The sequence below is a fragment of the Pituophis catenifer genome, unplaced genomic scaffold, assembly GCF_029215685.1.
Source record: "Pituophis catenifer annectens isolate HBS135680 unplaced genomic scaffold, rPitCat1.0.hap2 SCAF_16, whole genome shotgun sequence".
In the NCBI taxonomy this organism is placed as follows: Eukaryota; Metazoa; Chordata; class Lepidosauria; order Squamata; family Colubridae; genus Pituophis; species Pituophis catenifer.
The window spans coordinates 8,770,901-8,788,222 of NW_027256896.1; the positions used below are offsets into that span (position 1 = coordinate 8,770,901).

Consider the following 17,322-nt stretch of genomic DNA (forward strand, 5'->3'; position numbering starts at 1 on the left):
CCTTACCTTCAGCCTCTGGACTTCCTCCTGTAACACCACCATTTCCAGATGTAGGTTATCCAGCTTCTCGTTCTCACTGGAACTGAGAGAGTCAGACATCTGTAAAGAGAAGTTGGTGCAGCCAAGAATGCTGATGAGTAAGCCAAACTTAGATTCCTACATCTATTTTGGTATGCTCAGAGCATTGATCAAGCAGAGTAGCTGTGCAAAAATAAATCACGATCACGTGATGAAGCGCTAAGCTAGCTAGAGGATTTTGCAACCCAGGAGGGACCGTGAAGTTATGGGATTGAGAGAAAGAGAAAGATCTGCTGATATGTGAATGGAGATTCTCAGTCATCCAGATCATGGTTGTCCCAAAGGAGCTTTTTAAAAAGGCAATTGGATTTTCTTTGTTTTTTAAACGTTTCGTTTCTCATCCAAGAAGCTTCTTCAGTTCCTCCACCATTCAGTCAGAACCGAAGAAGCTTCTTGGATGAGACATGAAATGTCTCCAAGGAAACACAAAGTCCAGTTGCCTTTGGAAAAAGCACCTTTGGGATCTGCTGATATAAATACTCTATTTTCAAAGTGGCAATAGTGGTTTTGTGTACAGCTAACCTCGGCCTCGCTATCTCTAGCTAAGTGATATAAATCATCCCCAAGAACACAGATAATTCTTGACTTACAACCGGTCACTTAGCAACTGTTCAAAGTTATGATGGACCCCCCAAAAAAGTACTTAGGACCAGAGGTGGGTTTCAGCAGGTTCTGACCAGTTCTGGAGAACCGGTAGCGGAAATTTTGAGTAGTTCGGAGAACCGGTAGTAAAAATTCCGACTGGCCCCGCCCCCATCTATTCTCTGCCTCGCGAGTCCCAGCTGATCGGGAGGAAATGGGGATTTTGCAGTATCCTTCCCCTGGAATGGGGTGGGAATGGAGACTTTACAGTATCCTTCCCCTGCCACGCCCACCAAGCCACACCCACAGAACTGGTAGTAAAAAAATTTGAAACCCACCACTGCTTAGGACCCAGATTCAAAATTCTGATGCCCACACACACCCCCATGATCACATGATTGCATTTCACATGATGCTCAGTAACATGCTCAGTAACAGGCCCACCTTATGGTCATTTTTAGCATCCTGCAATCAAGGAGCCTGGTGGCACAGCAGACTAATAGCCTGTTATTATCATTCAGCTGCCTGCAATTACTGCTGGTTCGAATCTCTCCAAGGCTCAAGGTTGACTCAGCCTTCCATCCTTTCTAAGATAGGTGAAATGAGGACCCAGTTTGTGGGGGCAATAAGCTGACTTTGTATAAATATACAAAAGCATGAAGGCTATTGCTTAATGCATTGTAAGCCGCCCTGAGTCTCCGGAGAAGGGCGGCATATAAATCAAATTAAAATAAATAAATAAAATAAATGTGACTACAATTTATGATGGTTTTTTTCCATTGGGGCTCCAAGCCATCTGGCAGAACCAGGCTCTTGCAAAGGTGGGAGCTGATCTCACCACGGGTGGTAAGATGTTCCAAAGGTCAGGAGTCACAGCAGAGAACGTCATTCTCCTGGATCCCGCTGGCCATAAATCTTTGACTGACGGGATCCGCAATATGTCCCCTCTGCCGATGTGGGTAGGGTAGGGCCAGTCCCAATCGATCAATCAGAATAGAGCTGAAAGGCACCTTGGAGGTCTTCTAGTCCAACCCCCTGCTGAAGCAGGAGACCCTACATCATTGAAGACAGGTGCCTGTCCGGTCTCTTCTTAAAAACCTCCAGTGATGAAGTACCCACAACTTCTGGAGGCAAGCTGTTCCACTGATTAATTGTTCTCACCGTTAGGAAGTTTCTCTTTAATTCAAGGTTGCTTCTCTCCTTGCTTAGTTTCCATCCATTGTTTCTTTTCTTGTCTTCTAGTGCTTTGGAAAATAAATTGACCCCCTCTTCTTTGTGGCAGCCCCTCAAATACTGGAATGTTGCTATCATGTCCTCCTTAATCCTTCCTTTAGTCCTGACGAAAACATATGAAGAATGGCTGCAGGATTTGGGTTTGGCTAGTCTGGAGAAAAGAAGAATTAGGGGCTGCCACAAAGAAGAGAGGGAGCCTGGATAGCTCAACAGACAGAGCTCTGTAATTTAACACCAACTGTCTGCAATTAAAGTAAGATCGAATCTCAAGGTTGACTCAGCCTTCCATCCTTTCTAAGGTAGGTAAATTGAGGACCCGGTTTGTGGGGGCAATAAGCTGACTTTGTATAAACATACAAAAGTATGAAGGCTATTGCTTAACGCATTGTAAGCCGCCCTGAGTCTCCGGAGAAGGGCAGCATATAAATCAAATTAAAAAAAAAAAAAAGAAGAGGGAGTCAAGCTATTCTCCAAAGCACCAGAGGGCAGGACAAGAAATAATGGATGGAAACTCATCAAAGAGAGAAGCAACCTGGAATTAAGGAGAAACTTTCTAACAGTGAATTCAATTAACCAGTGGAACAGCTTGCCACCAGAAGTCATGGGTGCTCCATCACTGCAGGTTTTTAAGAAGCGATTAGACAGCCACTTATCTGAAATGATATAGGTTCTCCTGCTTGAGGAGGGGGCTGGACTAGAAGACCTCCAAGGTCCCTTCCAGCTCTATTCTATTCTATTTTTCTCTAGACTAGCCAAACCCAATTCCTGCAGCTCAGAGCCCGAGTGGCGCAGCAGATTAATGCTACTGTTAAAGGTGGTATTTAGCTTCCAGTTGCCTGCAATTACTGTGAGTTCAATTCTCACCAGGCTCAAGATTGACTCAGCTTTCCATCCTTTCTAAGGTAGATAAAATGAGGATCCAGTTTATGGGGGCAATAAGCTGACTTTGTATAAAATATACAAAAGTATGAAGGCTATTGCTTAACGCATTGTAAGCCGCCCTGAGTCTCCAGAGAAGGGCGGCATATAAATAAATAAATAAATAAAAACCCTGTTCTTCATATGCTTTAATCTCCAGACCTTTAATTATCCTAGTTGCTCTTCTTTGCACTTTTTCCAAACTCTCAACATCTTTTTTTGTAATGTGGTGACCAAAATTGGTTGCAGTCTTCCTGGTTTGGCCTTACTAAGGATTTATAAAGTGGTACAAATAATTCACATGATTTTGATTCTATGCTTCTGTTTACACAACCAAGGATTGTATTAGCTGTTTTGGCTGTTGCCACACACTGCTGGCTCATGTTTAAATGATCGTCCATTTGGATCGTCCCTTCTGGGGTGAGCTGATTCCTGAAGTAACCTGCATGCTTGCTTTAAAAGTATTAACCAACAATTGAAGCAAACATAGAAGAGCGCAATAAAACTTTGCATAATTCAACACTGACCGGAGAATGGAAAGCAGACGTGTCCAGCAAAGTAGCCACTTCAAGAGGACTGAAAAGTGCAGAATTTGAATGGAGATCTGTGTCTTCTTCTGGAAGCAAGTCCTTGAGAACGTGGAGGAAATCTGGGTTCAGAAAGAAAGGAGGCAAACCAGAAAGGCTGGTGACGTGATCTTAATTTAGCAGAAAGTTTGGAAAACATCACCTCCTCTCTGCTCATAGAAATGCTGAAAGAATAGAATAGAATAGAATAGAATAGAATAGAATAGAATAGAATAGAATAGTGGAATGAAGAATAGAGTAGAGTAGAGTAGAGTAGAGTAGAGTAGAGTAGAGTAGAGTAGAGTAGAATAGAATATTGGAATGAAGAGTAGAGTAGAGTAGAGTAGAGTAGAGTAGAGTAGAGTAGAGTAGAGTAGAATATTGGAATGTAGAATAGAATAGAACAGAATAGAACAGAACAGAACAGAACATAACCGAACAGAACAGAATAGAATAGAATAGAACAGAATAGAACAGAATAGAATATTGGAATGAAGAATAGAGTAGATTAGATTAGATTAGATTAGATTAGATTAGATTAGATTAGATTAGAGTAGAGTAGAGTAGAGTAGAGTAGAATATTGGAATGTAGAGTAGAATCGAATCGAATCGAATTGAATCGCATCGCATAGAATAGAATAGAATAGAATAGAATAGAATAGAATAGAATAGAATAGAATAGAATAGAATAGAATAATAACAGAGTTGGAAGGGACCTTGGAGGTCTTCTAGTCCAGCACCTTGCTCAAGCAGATACCCTACACCATTTCAGACAAATGGTTATCCAATCTCTTCTTAAAAACCTCCAGCGTAATTCAGGAGAATTACCTCCCCAAGTAGCCATTAGAGGGAGGCCTTGCTCAACTTCTCGGTCAATGCTGACAGAAGCAATCCTGGGATGGTCACGGATTCTTCTTTTGCTTCCTAAAGCTCACCTAGAAATCTGGAAGAACTCTCCAAAAATTATGGCCCCTCTTCTCGTTAAAGGCCCCTCTCCTGAAACTGTTTTCTACCTCCGGGTAGCCTTTATCAACACAGCGTCCAGCTTTCCCACTCTCCGAGGTGTACCCCAACCATCTGGCACAGCTATTGCTTATTCTAGCGGGAGATTAAGATAGTCAAAGCCCATTAGATCCGTGGGGTTCATTTAAGGAAGGCCGCAAGAAAAGGTAAAAATAAATTCACTAATAAAACCCAAACGAAGAGCCAAAGGTCTAGTGCAGGGCAACTTTAAGGCTTGTGGACTTCAACTCCCAGAATTCCTCAGCCAGCATAGATTTGCCTGCTTTTCTAATTGCTGCTCCCTCTGACGATCAGCTGTGCTTTAGAAGCATAGCTCCAAGAGCCCCAACCTCAAAACAGCGAGCGAACTAATGTGCTGAAGCTGACTAGGCTAAGGACTAGCCAGATGAATACTGGTAGGCAGAATTTTTTTTCCCTATTTTCCTCCCCAAAAACTAAGGTGCGGCAGTTCAGCGGTTCAAATCCCTAGTGCTGCATAACGGGGTGAGCTCCCGTGACTTGTCCCAGCTTCTGCCAACCTAGCAGTTCGAAAGCACGTAAAAAATGCAAGTAGAAAAATAGGGACCACCTTTGGTGGGAAGGGAACAGCATTCTGTGCGCCTTTGGTGTTTAGTCATGCCGGCCACATGACCACGAAGACATCTTTGGATAGCGCTGGCTCTTCGGCTTTGAAATGGAGAGGAGCACCGCCCCCTAGAGTCAGGAATGACTAGCACATATCTGCGAGGGGAATCTTTACATTTATCTTTAGATATGAAACATAATCAGGAATACTAGCTCTATCTCACCTATACAATTACATTAACAGAATCTTGAAAGCTGAAAGTACCTCTAGATCTTTTCTTACCTCCGTAGGCTACTGTGCCTTGGGAATCAGTTGTCAGTCTCTGCCGTAACTGCCTTTTCCTCTCTTCGCTCATATCTAGGTTTAAGTACTGTAACATCTGAAAGCCAAAAAAAAAAAAAAAAAGAGAGACAGTGAGAAGAATGATACTAACAAAAAACTGGGGAGGGAAAAAAAACCGAAAAAATGTTGATATTCATTTAGAAGTGTGGTCTCGCTTCCCTGGTATCTCCATCCACATTCTAGACAGCCTCTAGAAGTTTCTAGATCCCAGGATTTTGAGCTATGGCCATGCACTCTAGAGGATTTTGGAGCTGAAATCTACACCCTTGGAGGTCACCTGGGTTAAGTCAGGGTGTTCTCCTACACCCAAAGTCATCTTTAAGATGGAAATCTTCTTGAGAAATCAGCTCTGCATCAGGCTTGATCAAAAAAGGAAAACTTCCTTAAAAGTGGACCCAACTCCATTGCAGGGCCTTTTGGAAAAAAAAAAGCAGTGGGTGGAGATGTCATTTCCCCGTCAAGAGCCTGAATCTGAGGAGGAAGATGAGCTAGAGCTGGAGCCTAGGCAGACCGAGGGGGCAGCTTCATTGGCTTCAGAGGAATGTGGGGTGGAAGCAGGCCAGGGTCTCTCAGGAATTGGATGGCTTGCTAGCAGGGAGGAACGGGGCCAGGATGACCAAGAGAGGGCAGGCAGTGGAGATGAGGAGCGACAGAGCTCAAGCGATGAGCAAGAACCACCCCCTCCTGATCCCCAAGCACAGAGAGTGGAGAGGAGGCATGAACACTGCAGGCTGACCCGAAGATTTAGGAGGAGAGTGCCCCACCCCTCTTCACAAGGCACACCTAGGGAGTGAGATTTAAGGAGACACTGTGGGGAGGGGCATTTGTCGGCACTGAATTCATGGAGTTTTGTGTGCTGTTGCCGATGTTTGGAGTTTCCTGGACTTCTTGCTTGCTTCCTTGCTTCCTGGATTAATTGCTTTGTTCCTTTGCTTCCTGAAACCATTGCCTTGTTCCTTTGCTTCCTGGACTCATTGACTTATTCCTTTGCCCCACTGGATTTCTTGCTTTGAAGCCATTGTGTAACAGCATTTTGCTGGACTACTTGCAGCCAGAGGCTGCTGGAAGTGTGTGTGTATATGTGTGTGATAACTTTGCTCTGGGACTTGCCATAATTGTTGTGTCCACCAGCAGCACGTGGAGCTAGCAGCAGAGTCAGACAGTGAGGAGGCTGGGGAAGACCATGGGTCAGTCCTGGAGGCTGGGGAAGGCCCGGTCAAGGACTCTGCATCAGAGGCAGAGATGGGGCCAGGGCCATCTGGGAGTGACGTGCGGACTCGGGAGCCTCCAGAGTCAGACAGCAGAGAGGCAGAGGAACAGGAGGAGCCTGTTCCTAGTGCACGCATGTGCAGAGCTGCCAGAAGACAAGAGCAGCTAAAGCAAAAAGGATGACTTGGGAGTAAGGCCAGGAGATGATTGGCCCCTTCCATAAGGTATAAAAGAGCAGCAAAGGCTCTTGGGCTCTTTGTAGGAAAGCAACGTTGCTAAATCTGTTTTCCAGTCGGTGTCTCTTATTTCTGAACTTCATGGGGCTTTGCCAAAGAAGATAAAGGTTTGTGATAAGCTGAAGGACTTTTTCTGAAGGACTTGTTTTTGAATTAATTTAGACTAAGATGGGAATGAAGCTGTTATAATAAAATAGTTTTGGTTTGAGACTAATTGTGTCCTTTAATGACTAAGTGAGCCTAGGTCACAATAATAATGTGGAGCATTTGGGGGAAAGTTGGAGCAATAAAGGGGCGATTTGAACTATCAACTGACTGTGTTGCCTCTGTGCCTTGTCCCGGGTCATCACAGGAGATCTCCAAGTATGGACCATGGCTTGGAATCAGTATATGTTCTTCATTCCAAGCCATGAAATTAATCCATTAAAATATAATCTGAAGAAATATTATAGGTGCACAAAATGTGCTTAGAAAATAACAGGGATGACCTAACACAAGTTAGCTTGACCTCCCAAGATATAAAAAACCCAACCCTTGAATTCAATAAAGTTAGTTAACTTACATTGAAGGAGCCTACATCAATCCTAGATTCAATCCTTTAATTTGACTGGAATCACATGTTGAGTTGGACCAGGGGTGGGAGTCAAATAATTTATCTACCGGTTCACCCAGCACCAAAAATATGAGCGCACGCGTCACCTCTGTGCATGCGCACGGCTTGAAAACGTGGCTAAATAGGATGGCATAGTGCCAAGGCGGGTGGAGGTTGTTACTACCAATTCGCCCGAACCGGTCTGAACCGGCTGAATATCACCTCTGGATTGGACTCACCAATTCAAGTTTGCCATCCTTGAGACGAACGTGAGGGTCCAGGGGTACTTTAGGCTTGGGGGTTGAAGACGATTCCTGGCTTGAAGGAGAAGCAGGAGCTGTAAGGAAGAGAAAAAATGGACAGAGCCAGCACACTAGATATGTCTAGCCCAGGGGTCAGCAACATTTGGACCCATTTCCCACAGAAAAGAAAACACCAGGAGCCCCAAAGATCCTAACTGGAAGCCCCCTGTTCAATTCTGGAGCTGACCGGAAGTCCGATTCCCCCCCACCATAGAGTCTCCTCCTAGCGCTGCGTCCTTTTTCCTCTACCTGTCCTAACTGAAACCCCTATCAATTGTGGAACTGACCGGAAAGCCCATCCCTTGCCATAGAGTTTCTTCCTGGTGCGCTGTGCTTCCCCCACAACCAGAAGGTCCTCTCAAAATTGTGGTGCCGATCAGTGACAGGGAGCCGCAACAGAGGGATGAAAGAGCCGCATGCGGCTCCAGAGCCGCAGGTTCAGTGGTGGGATTCAGCCAGTTCGCACCACTTTGGGAGAACTGGTTGTTAACTTTCTGAGCAGTTTGGCAAACTGGTTGTTGGAAGAAATCATTAGGGCAGAGAACCGGTTGTTAAATTACTTGAATCCCACCACTGAGCGGGTTGCTGACCCCTGGTCTAGCATAACGAAGAGAATGACTAGGTGTGACTTGATAGCAATCTTTCAGTACTTGAGGGGCCATCAGAGAAAAGAGGGGGGGGTCAACCTATTCTCTAAATATTCTCTTCGCCACGCGGGTGGTTATGGGAGCGACGTGGAGCTCCCATGTAACGCCTCTCCTGCGCGAGCTGCACTGGCTCCCGGTGGTCTTCCGAGTGCGCTTCAAGGTGCTGGTTATCACCTTTAGAGCGCTCCATGGCTTAGGACCTGGTTATCTACGGGACCGCCTGCTACCACCAATAGCCTCCCACCGGCCAGTACGCTCCCATAGAGAGGGACTCCTCCGGGTGCTGTCAGCCAAACAATGTTGACTGGCGGCCCCCAGGGGGAGAGCCTTCTCTGTGGGGGCACCTACGATCTGGAACGAGCTCCCCCCGGAGATAAAGAGGATCCTGGATCTGTGCACCTTCCATCGCGCGCTTAAGACTTTTTTATTTCATCAAGCTGGCCTGGCCTAAATCCTCTCCCCTTTTTAAATGTAAATTTTAATTTGTTTTAAATTATGGGGTATTTTAAATTCAGCCAAATTATTTAATTCATTTTTATTTGATTTTAAATTTTTGTATTTATGTGTTTTTATCTTGTGGCTGTTCACCGCCCTGAGTCCTTCGGGAGAAGGGCGGTATAGAAATTTAATAAAATAAATAAAGCAGCCAAGGGTAGGACAAGAAGTAACAAAATGGAAGATTAACAAAGAGAAATCCAATCTAGAAGTAAGGAGACAGTTCCTGACATTGAAACAATCAATCAATGGAACGGCTTGCCTTCAAAAGTTGTGGGTGTCCATCATTGGAGGCTTTCAAAAAGAGATTGGACAACTATTCGTCTGAAATGGTATAAAGTCTCCTGCTCGAGCAGAGGGTTGGACTAGAAGACTTCTGAGATCCCTTCCAACTCTATTATTCTGTGTACTATGTTCTATCAACACTCTCATGAGCTGGCGTTTCAAGACGTTTCCATATCCTATTATAATCCCATATCCCTCCTCATCCCAGTGCAAAATGTCTTTACCGGAAATGATGCACTCTGGTGGGCAGACATCTGGAGACGGAGAAGGCACAGGAAAGTGGCTGTTGTGTCTGCTCTGGAAAAAAAAAAGGGAAAATGCAGGAGGAGAAAATTAATCAGGAAAGAAGTAAAAGGGCGTGAAAAACAAAGACGAATAAAGACCTTTCCTTTGGATGTCCCAAAGGTGCTTTTTCAAGAGGCAACTGGACTTCCTTTGTTTTTCTTTGAAGACGTATTTGTTGTGACCCAGGCCCAAGTAGTTAGTATTAAATACAAACTTTACAGACTTTATTGGAACAGCTGAGAATGAACTCATTCTCAGCGTAGTCCAAACTAAATGAAAACAAATTCTTCAAAACACCACTCCTCAGTTTATCACCGACCTTGGGATAATTAGGCAAACTGCCAAAGGCTTTTCTTGGCAAAAGTTCAGAAGCAGAAGACGCCGACAAGAAATGAATACAGTGAAACAAGAAGCAAATCTCTCAACGTTGTTTTCCGGCAAAGAGGCCAAGAGCTGTTGCTGGTCTTTTAAGCCTTATGGGAGGGGCCAATCATCTCTTGGCCTTCCTCCCAAGTCGTCCTCTCTGCTTTAGCTGCTCCTGCCTTCTGGCAGCTCTTCTCATAAGTGCACTAGGAACAGGCTCCTCCTGTTCCTCTGCCTCTCTACTGTCAGCCTCTGGAGGCTCCGGAGTCCGCACATCACTCCCCGATGGCCCTGGCCCCATCTCTGTCTCTGATGCAGAGCCCTTATCTGACCCTTCCCCAGCCTCCAGGACTGGCCCATGTTCTTCCTCAGCCTCATTGCTGTCCAACTCCGCTGCCAGTTCCGCAGGCTGCTGGCGGACCACAACAGTTTTGTCAATTGCCATCTTATGCGTGTTTGTGCTTTGTGTCAACTCTGAAGTGAACCTGGCTGAAGCCGTCTTGTGCTGCCTCATAGTTGCCACGAAGCCAGAAAGGGGGAAGGGAGCAGGGAATTAGATAGCCAGGCTCCAGTCAAAACAAAATGCTTTCTTGTGGGAACCAAGGTCATTGAAACAGGTGGCTGTTGAAAGAAGTGGAGAAGAGCCTGCCTTCCATCTTCATTGGACAATGTGACCGGTGACATTTGGAAAGGGGGGAGTTTGATTCTTTTAATTAGGTGAAAACCGTAGGAATTGTCAGAGTTGGTTTTCACCGGCTGTGCTGAAATGATATATCCCATAAACATATCCTTTGAGGAATCTACCTGCCTCGGAGTTATGCTTTCAATGGGTGTATTACTCGGAATGCTGACTCTTTGCTGCTATGCAGTGACAGAACTGCATAGCCATGAACTGTGAGGAGTGGGCAGAGGTGGGTTCTACTTACCTTTACTACCGATTTGCAATGGGATCACTGCAATGCGCATGCACAGATCGCCGATGACGACATCTGGGGCAGTGAACGGGGCCTCCCGCCAGTTTTACTACCGGTTCTTGCGAACCGGTCCGAACTGGAGGCAACCCACCACTGGGAGTGGGAATGAAGGAGGGAATGTTTGGGGAAACTAAAGTAAGTGGTAACGGGTCATTTGCATTCTTCTCGCTAAAAGGACACAGGCAGGAAACCCCACACTCCCTCGCACTGATGGTGTTACACAGTTGGGTAATGAAATGCCTGCAAACCAAGAACCAAGCTCTGAGAACATCAAGGACTCATACTAATCTGGTCCAAACCTACTCAAACTTTCTGAAGTCCTCCAAGATCAGCTAGATTCTGCAAGGCACCTTGGGTTGGTATCCCACAAGATTCAGCGGGAAAGCAGTTTTCCGAAAACACAACCGGAAGCGTAGCCTGGTGTGACTTTTTCCGAAGCATCCTGAGGTTAGATTTGGATTAAGGTTAGTCGGGCTGAGAAATTCTTCACCTCTTACCTCTGTCTCCTGGCGTGTTTGACTTTGCAAAGCTGCAGTCTGATAATCTGCTCTGAAGATGTTTTAAAACTATTATTATTATCCTGCACTCTGGGTGTGTAATCCTGTTCATACCTTTTCTGCCTTGCTCCGGGATTAGATGGATTCAAAGGCTAGGTAGGAACGCATTGATGAAATAAATCGGTACCATCCCATAAGGCACGGCTATGATTAAGAATCTAGTGGTCTGTTTTCATAGTAGTATCCTGGCTCCAAAACTCCCACAAGAAAATAGTCAATCAACGATGCTGGCAGAGCATAAAATAAGCCTATTACAACTGTTATGTAACTGTAATGGATCAAATGTGTTTACAAACACGCACAAAAAGAGGAAGAGAGTAAATTAACACGTCTCTGAGTTCTTTAACTCTTCTTCCCAGACTCCCTGTCAGGTTCACCATCTTCGGCTTGGCACCTCACTGGCATCCTGCCATCAAAGGACATGAGGGGAGGCATGGGGAGACGAATGGGCAATAAACCTGTATGCAGCTTGTGTGGGAATTCGGGAGGGGGGAAGAACAGCTGAAGAAAAGCAGATCAACATGGGGCCTGTTCGTGCCCCGGTGTCTTCAAGGCCATTTGTGTTGTGACCCAGGCCCAAGTAAGTAGTAGGAAAATCAGTCAGTGAAAAAGCAAACAAACTTTATTCAAACAGCTGAGAATTACTTCATTCCCAGCGTCGTTCAACTAAATTAAAGCAAATTCCTCCCAACACAAATTCCTCAGTCCTATCGCAAACCTTAGTCCAATTAGGCAAACTGCCAAAGGCCTTTCTTGGTAAATGTTCAGAAGTCACAGATACAAAAATAAATACAAGACATAGATGAAGGAGAAGATGAAGCTACCAACGTTGTTTTCCGGCAAAGCCCAAATGCCGTTGCTGATCTGTTTTAAGCTTTATGGAAGTGGCCAATCATCTCTTGGCCCTACTCCTGAGTTGTCCTCTTTGCTTGAGCTGCTCTTGCCTTCTGGCAGCTCTTCTCATGCATGCACTAGGAACAGGCTCCTCCTGTTCCTCTGCCTCACTCCTATCAGCCTCTGGAGGCTCTGGAGTCTGCACCTCATTCCCCGATGGCTCTGGCCCCATCTCTGCCTCTGACGCAGAGCCCTCATCCAGGCCTTCCCCAGTCTCCAGGACTGGCCCATATCCTTCCTCAGCCTCATCGCTGTCCGACTCCGCTGCTAGCTCCGCAGGCTACTGGCGGACCACAACAATTTGCCCTGAATGTGGAAAGTTACCAGCCAAACATTTCAGCATCCCCAAAACATCTCGGCGACATCGCATTGGCTGACTTTGGACTGGTCATAGTGGGAGGGACAGGAATGAATGAAGGAAATAGTTTTGTATTGATGGGTGGAAACTCAGATTCCACTGACTTTACTCCAACCAGCATCTCTTAGTAAAAGTACCTTTTACTTCAACCAAATGGAGTCGAGGGTTTTCCTTCCCTGAGGATCAGATTGGGGCAGGTCTGACACTCCCTATTGCAGAGTTTCCCAACCTTGGCAACTTTAAGATGAACAGACTTCAATTCCCAGAATTCCCCAGCTAGTGTTCCCCATTCACTTCATTATCCTGGGAAAACTCAATGGACATTTTCATATCTGAACCCCAGGGAGTGTTTAACTAAAGTCATCTTGTAGCGGGCATCTCAGAAGAATGTTTGCTTCCCACCATTGGAGAGAGAGAGAGAGAGAGAATGAGAGAATGAGAGAGAGGGAGGGAGGGAGAGAGGGAGAGGGAGAGAGAGAGAGAGAGAAAGAGAAGCCACCCTGATCCAAAGGAGTTCAGGAGCACCGTTTTGGCAGGGAGAAGATGGCCAACTTTGAGAGTGAAGAATTTGTGGATGAATGAAAATCAGGAGTGGAACTTATCAGGAGTGGAACTCTTACCTCTGGGGGTCTCACGTGGACCTTCCACCTCCCAGGAGGAGCCATGCTGTTATCTCCCAGCCTTGTGGACATTGAGTGAGCACCGTTGTTTGCACAATGTCCTGGATGAAGTTGTTCCCTTCCTGGAATGAAGGCCACTTCTGTGTTTCCTTCATGCCTTGAAAAAGAAAAGAGCAACTTGCTTATAAGAAGAATCAGCGAGAAAGGGATGCTTAAAAGAATAAGGCAGTTAGTATACCCAGAAGTGCAGGTAGTCCTTCACTTACAACTTCTTGTTTAGTGACTGTTCGAAGTTGAAACAGCGTGAAAAAGTGACTTATGACCGTTTTTCACACTTATAACCATTGCAGCATCCCCATGGTCAATGATCAAAATTTGGAGGCTTGGTAACGGTTTCGTTTTTATGACGGTTGAAGTGTCCAGGGGTTACATGATCCCCTTTTGTGACCTTGGAAACTTGTCAATTACAAATGGCCGTACTGTTTGTGTCCATGCATATATTATGCTGATACATTAAAAGGTAAAGGTTCCCCTCGCACATATGTACTAGTCGTTCCCAACTCTAGGGGGCGGTGCTCATCTCCGTTTCAAAGCCGAAGAGCCAGCACTGTCCGTGGTCATGTGGCTGGCATGACTCAACACCGAAGGCGCACGGAACGCTGTTCCCTTCCCACCAAAGGTGGTCCCTATTTTTCTACTTGCATTTTTTTTTTACGTGCTTTTGAACTGCTAGGTTGGCAGAAGCTGGGACAGGTAACGGGAGCTCACCCCGTTAGGTGGCACTCGGGATTCAAACCGCTGAACTGCCAACCTTTAGATCGACAAGCTCAGCATCTTAGCCACTGAACCACCGCATCCCTTGATAATGCGGATACATTATGACCTCCTATATTCTTGGGGAGACTTCAAGGCATACGAAGGACAATACGAGATAAAGAAAAGGCCGCTGTGACTTGCTTTGGACAGCGAGATGAGCAGCATATAAATTGGAAAAAATTTTAAAAAAAATTTAAAAATTGCATTGTTTATATAATAATAAAAATAATAATTTATTAAATGAATAGGCGACCTGACTTTAGCCGAATTTTGTACCATTTCTGGACGGAAAGCTGATAAGGCATGTTAGGCACGTCTTGTGACTTGTGAGACATTGATATGCGTTGTGAAACCACAACTTGGAATCAGGAATGAGTTTCAGCCCTGTGCCTCATAGCACATGGTGGTTAATGTTTTGGTCAGGAAGTATGAATAAAGATGATACCATCAACTCTTCAAGATAAGCCAAGTCAACCTTGCAGGAATTCCAAGAATGCTACTTGATTGTTCTAGATGCAATGATGCTTGTCCAAGTTTCTCCCTGCCCCGTTTTATACCAAACCAAATCAAGGAAGGCTTATTTTGAGTTTCCTTCTCGTGGTTCCTCTTATCTCTGGGTAATCTCTGTCTAAACTACACCCAAGTCCCTTCTTCATGGTTCACTCTCTCTTTTCCCAGATCAGCTCTAAATACCTTTAGACCAGAGGTGGGTTTCAGGAGGTTCTGACCAGTTCTGGAGTAGTGGAAATTTTGAGTAGTTCAGAGAACCGGTAGTAAAAATTCTGACTGGCCCCGCTTCCATCTATTCTCTGCCTCCCAAGTCCCAGCTGATCAGGAGGAGATGGGGATTTTGCAGTAACCTTCCCATGGAGTGCGATGGGAATGGAAATTTTACAGCATCCTTTCCCTGCCATGCCCACCAAGCCATGCCCACCAAACCATGCCACACCCACCAAGCCACACCCACAGAACCGGTAGTAAATTTTGAAACCCACCACTGCTTTAGACATATCTATGCCAACTCTATTTCAGATGTTGTGTTGAGAGCCATTTTGGTATAGTGGTTCAGGCAGGGGTGGACTGCTGGGGGTTCGCAGGGGTTCGGGAGAATCTCTAGCTAAGATTCTGTGCAGTTCGGAGAACTCCCAAATCCTACTCCTGGCTGGCCCCGCTCACCCTGCCTCGCCTCTCCCTGGAGTCCCGACGCGGCCCATTTTGGATGCTGGTAAGTGCAGGGCGTGCATGGAGGCTCAGCGAGTGCGAAAAACGGGCCTACTGGAAGTTCAGGAAGGCTGGAAACAGGCTTGTTTCCATCCTCCAGAGGGCCTCCGGAGCCTGGGGAGGCCATTTTCGCCCTCCCGGAGGCTTGAGAAAAGCCTCCGGAGCCCAGGGAGGCTGACTATGCCCACACCCACACAGCAACCAAGCAGAGAACCCCTTGCTAAAATTTTTGATGCCCACCCTTGGGTTAAGGTACCAGGCTAGAAGTGGGAGACTGTGAATTCAAGTTCTGCCTTGGATATGAAAGCCAGCTGGAAGATTTTAGACCAATCAACAGGAGACTGTGCCAGTGGTGAAATCCATTTTTTTTTCTACCAGTTCTGTGGGCGTGGCTTTGTGGGCATGGCAGGGGAAGGATATTGCAAAATTTCCATTCCCACCCCACTCTGGTGGTATTTGCTAGTTCTCCGAACTGCTCAAAATTTCTGCTACCGGTTCTCCAGAACCTGTCAGAACCTGCTGAATTTCACCCCTGCACTGTGCATTCTAATCCTGCCTTGGGCATGAAGGCGAACTGAGTAATTTTGGGCCAGTCCTGATCTCTCAGCCCAACACACGTTACAGGGTTGTTGTGGGGAAAATAAGAGGAGACATAACTCACCACCTTGAGTTATTTGTAAAAATAATAAAGGTGAGCTATGAATAAATAAATCAACTCCAATGTAACACTTTACCTGAACAAATTCTTTGCAACTATCCTTTTAGCCTCCTCGTGTGTAGCACCCACCAACGAGTCTTTATTGATAGCAATTAGCTGGTCTCCCACTTGCAGGCACCCATCCTAAAGAATGTAGAGAGACAAATAAATAACAGTGGGAAAATCAAGCTTTCTGGGGAAGGAAAGGTAAGATCAGCCTTGTTTCTTCAATTTTCCTTCCTTCCAAAGTTCTTTATTCCAACCAGAACACATTGAAGGAAAATCTCTGGCTCTGTCCAAGATAGCAATAGCAATAGCACTTAGACTTATATACCGCTTCACAGTGCTTTCCAGCCCTCTCTAAGCAGTTTACAGAATCAGCCTCTTGCCCCCAACTATCTGGGTCCACATTTTACCGACCTTGGAAAGATGGAAGGCTGAGTCAACCTTGAGCCAGTCAGGATCGAACTCCTGGCAGTCAGCAGGGTTAGCCTGCAATATTGCACTCTAACCACTGCACTACCAGGAAGGAGAATGAGAAAGGGAATTAAGAGAGGAAGGAAGGAAGGAAGGAAGGAAGGAAGGAAGGAAGGAAGGAAGGAAGGAAGGAAGGAAAATGAGAAGGAAAGGAAGGAAGGAAAATGAGGAGAAGGAAAAGAAGGGAGGAAGGAAAATGAGGAAAAGGAAAGAAGGAAGAAAGGAAGCAAGCAAGCAAGGAAGGAAAATGAGAAGGAAAGGAAGGAAGGAAAATGAGGAGAAGGAAAAGAAGGGAGGAAGGAAAATGAGGAAAAGGAAAAGAAGGAAGGAAGGAAGGAAAATGAGAAGGAAAGGAAGGAAGGAAAATGAGAAGGAAAAGAAGGGAGGAAGGAAAATGAGAAGGAAAAGGAAAGGAAGGAAGGAAGGAAGGAAGGAAGGAAGGAAGGAAGGAAGGAAGGAAGGAAGGAAGGAAGGGCAATAGCACTTATAAACTGCTTCACAGTGCTTTACAATCCTCTCTAAGTGGTTTACAGAGTCAGCCTCTGGCCCCCAACAATCTGGGTCCTCATTTTACCCACCTCAGAAGGATGGAAGGCTGAGTCAACCCTGAGCCAGTGAGACTTGAACTGCTGGCAGCCAGCAGTCAGCAGAAGTCGTCTGCAGTACTTCACTCTAACCACTGCACCACCCTGGCTCAAATAACAACACATGTAACTCAAATCCTTCAAGTATTTGTCATACCTTATTGCAGTCTCCTTCCTGTTGGACGTCATGGACGTAAACCATTGGTCCATCTGATCGGTTGGTTCCTCCACGAATGGTTAACCCCAAGTCGGAAAACTTTCTTATGGAGACACTTTGGATCCCGGATCCAATGGAACAGCTATGAATAGATAAAGTGTTAGAGGAAGTTAGCAAAACACTCTAAAGAGAAACTAAATACCGTATTTTTCAGACTATAAGACGTACCTAGATTTATAGGAGGAA

At 45.6% G+C, this 17,322-nt stretch overlaps 1 protein-coding gene across 1 annotated transcript in view; it reads right to left on the reverse strand.

The window, feature by feature from the left end:
* Positions 1 to 17,322, reverse strand: part of LOC139325488 (syntaxin-binding protein 4-like) — a 60,445-nt gene that overhangs the window by 12,758 nt on the left and 30,365 nt on the right. Inside the window, exons 8-15 of the mRNA XM_070955389.1 lie at positions 17,077 to 17,218; positions 15,896 to 16,002; positions 13,125 to 13,281; positions 9,298 to 9,370; positions 7,584 to 7,681; positions 5,248 to 5,344; positions 3,339 to 3,460; positions 7 to 99 (exon numbers count right to left, since the gene is read on the reverse strand). Coding sequence (XP_070811490.1) covers positions 7 to 99; positions 3,339 to 3,460; positions 5,248 to 5,344; positions 7,584 to 7,681; positions 9,298 to 9,370; positions 13,125 to 13,281; positions 15,896 to 16,002; positions 17,077 to 17,218 — 889 coding nt within the window. The remainder of the gene's footprint in view (positions 1 to 6; positions 100 to 3,338; positions 3,461 to 5,247; positions 5,345 to 7,583; positions 7,682 to 9,297; positions 9,371 to 13,124; positions 13,282 to 15,895; positions 16,003 to 17,076; positions 17,219 to 17,322) is intronic.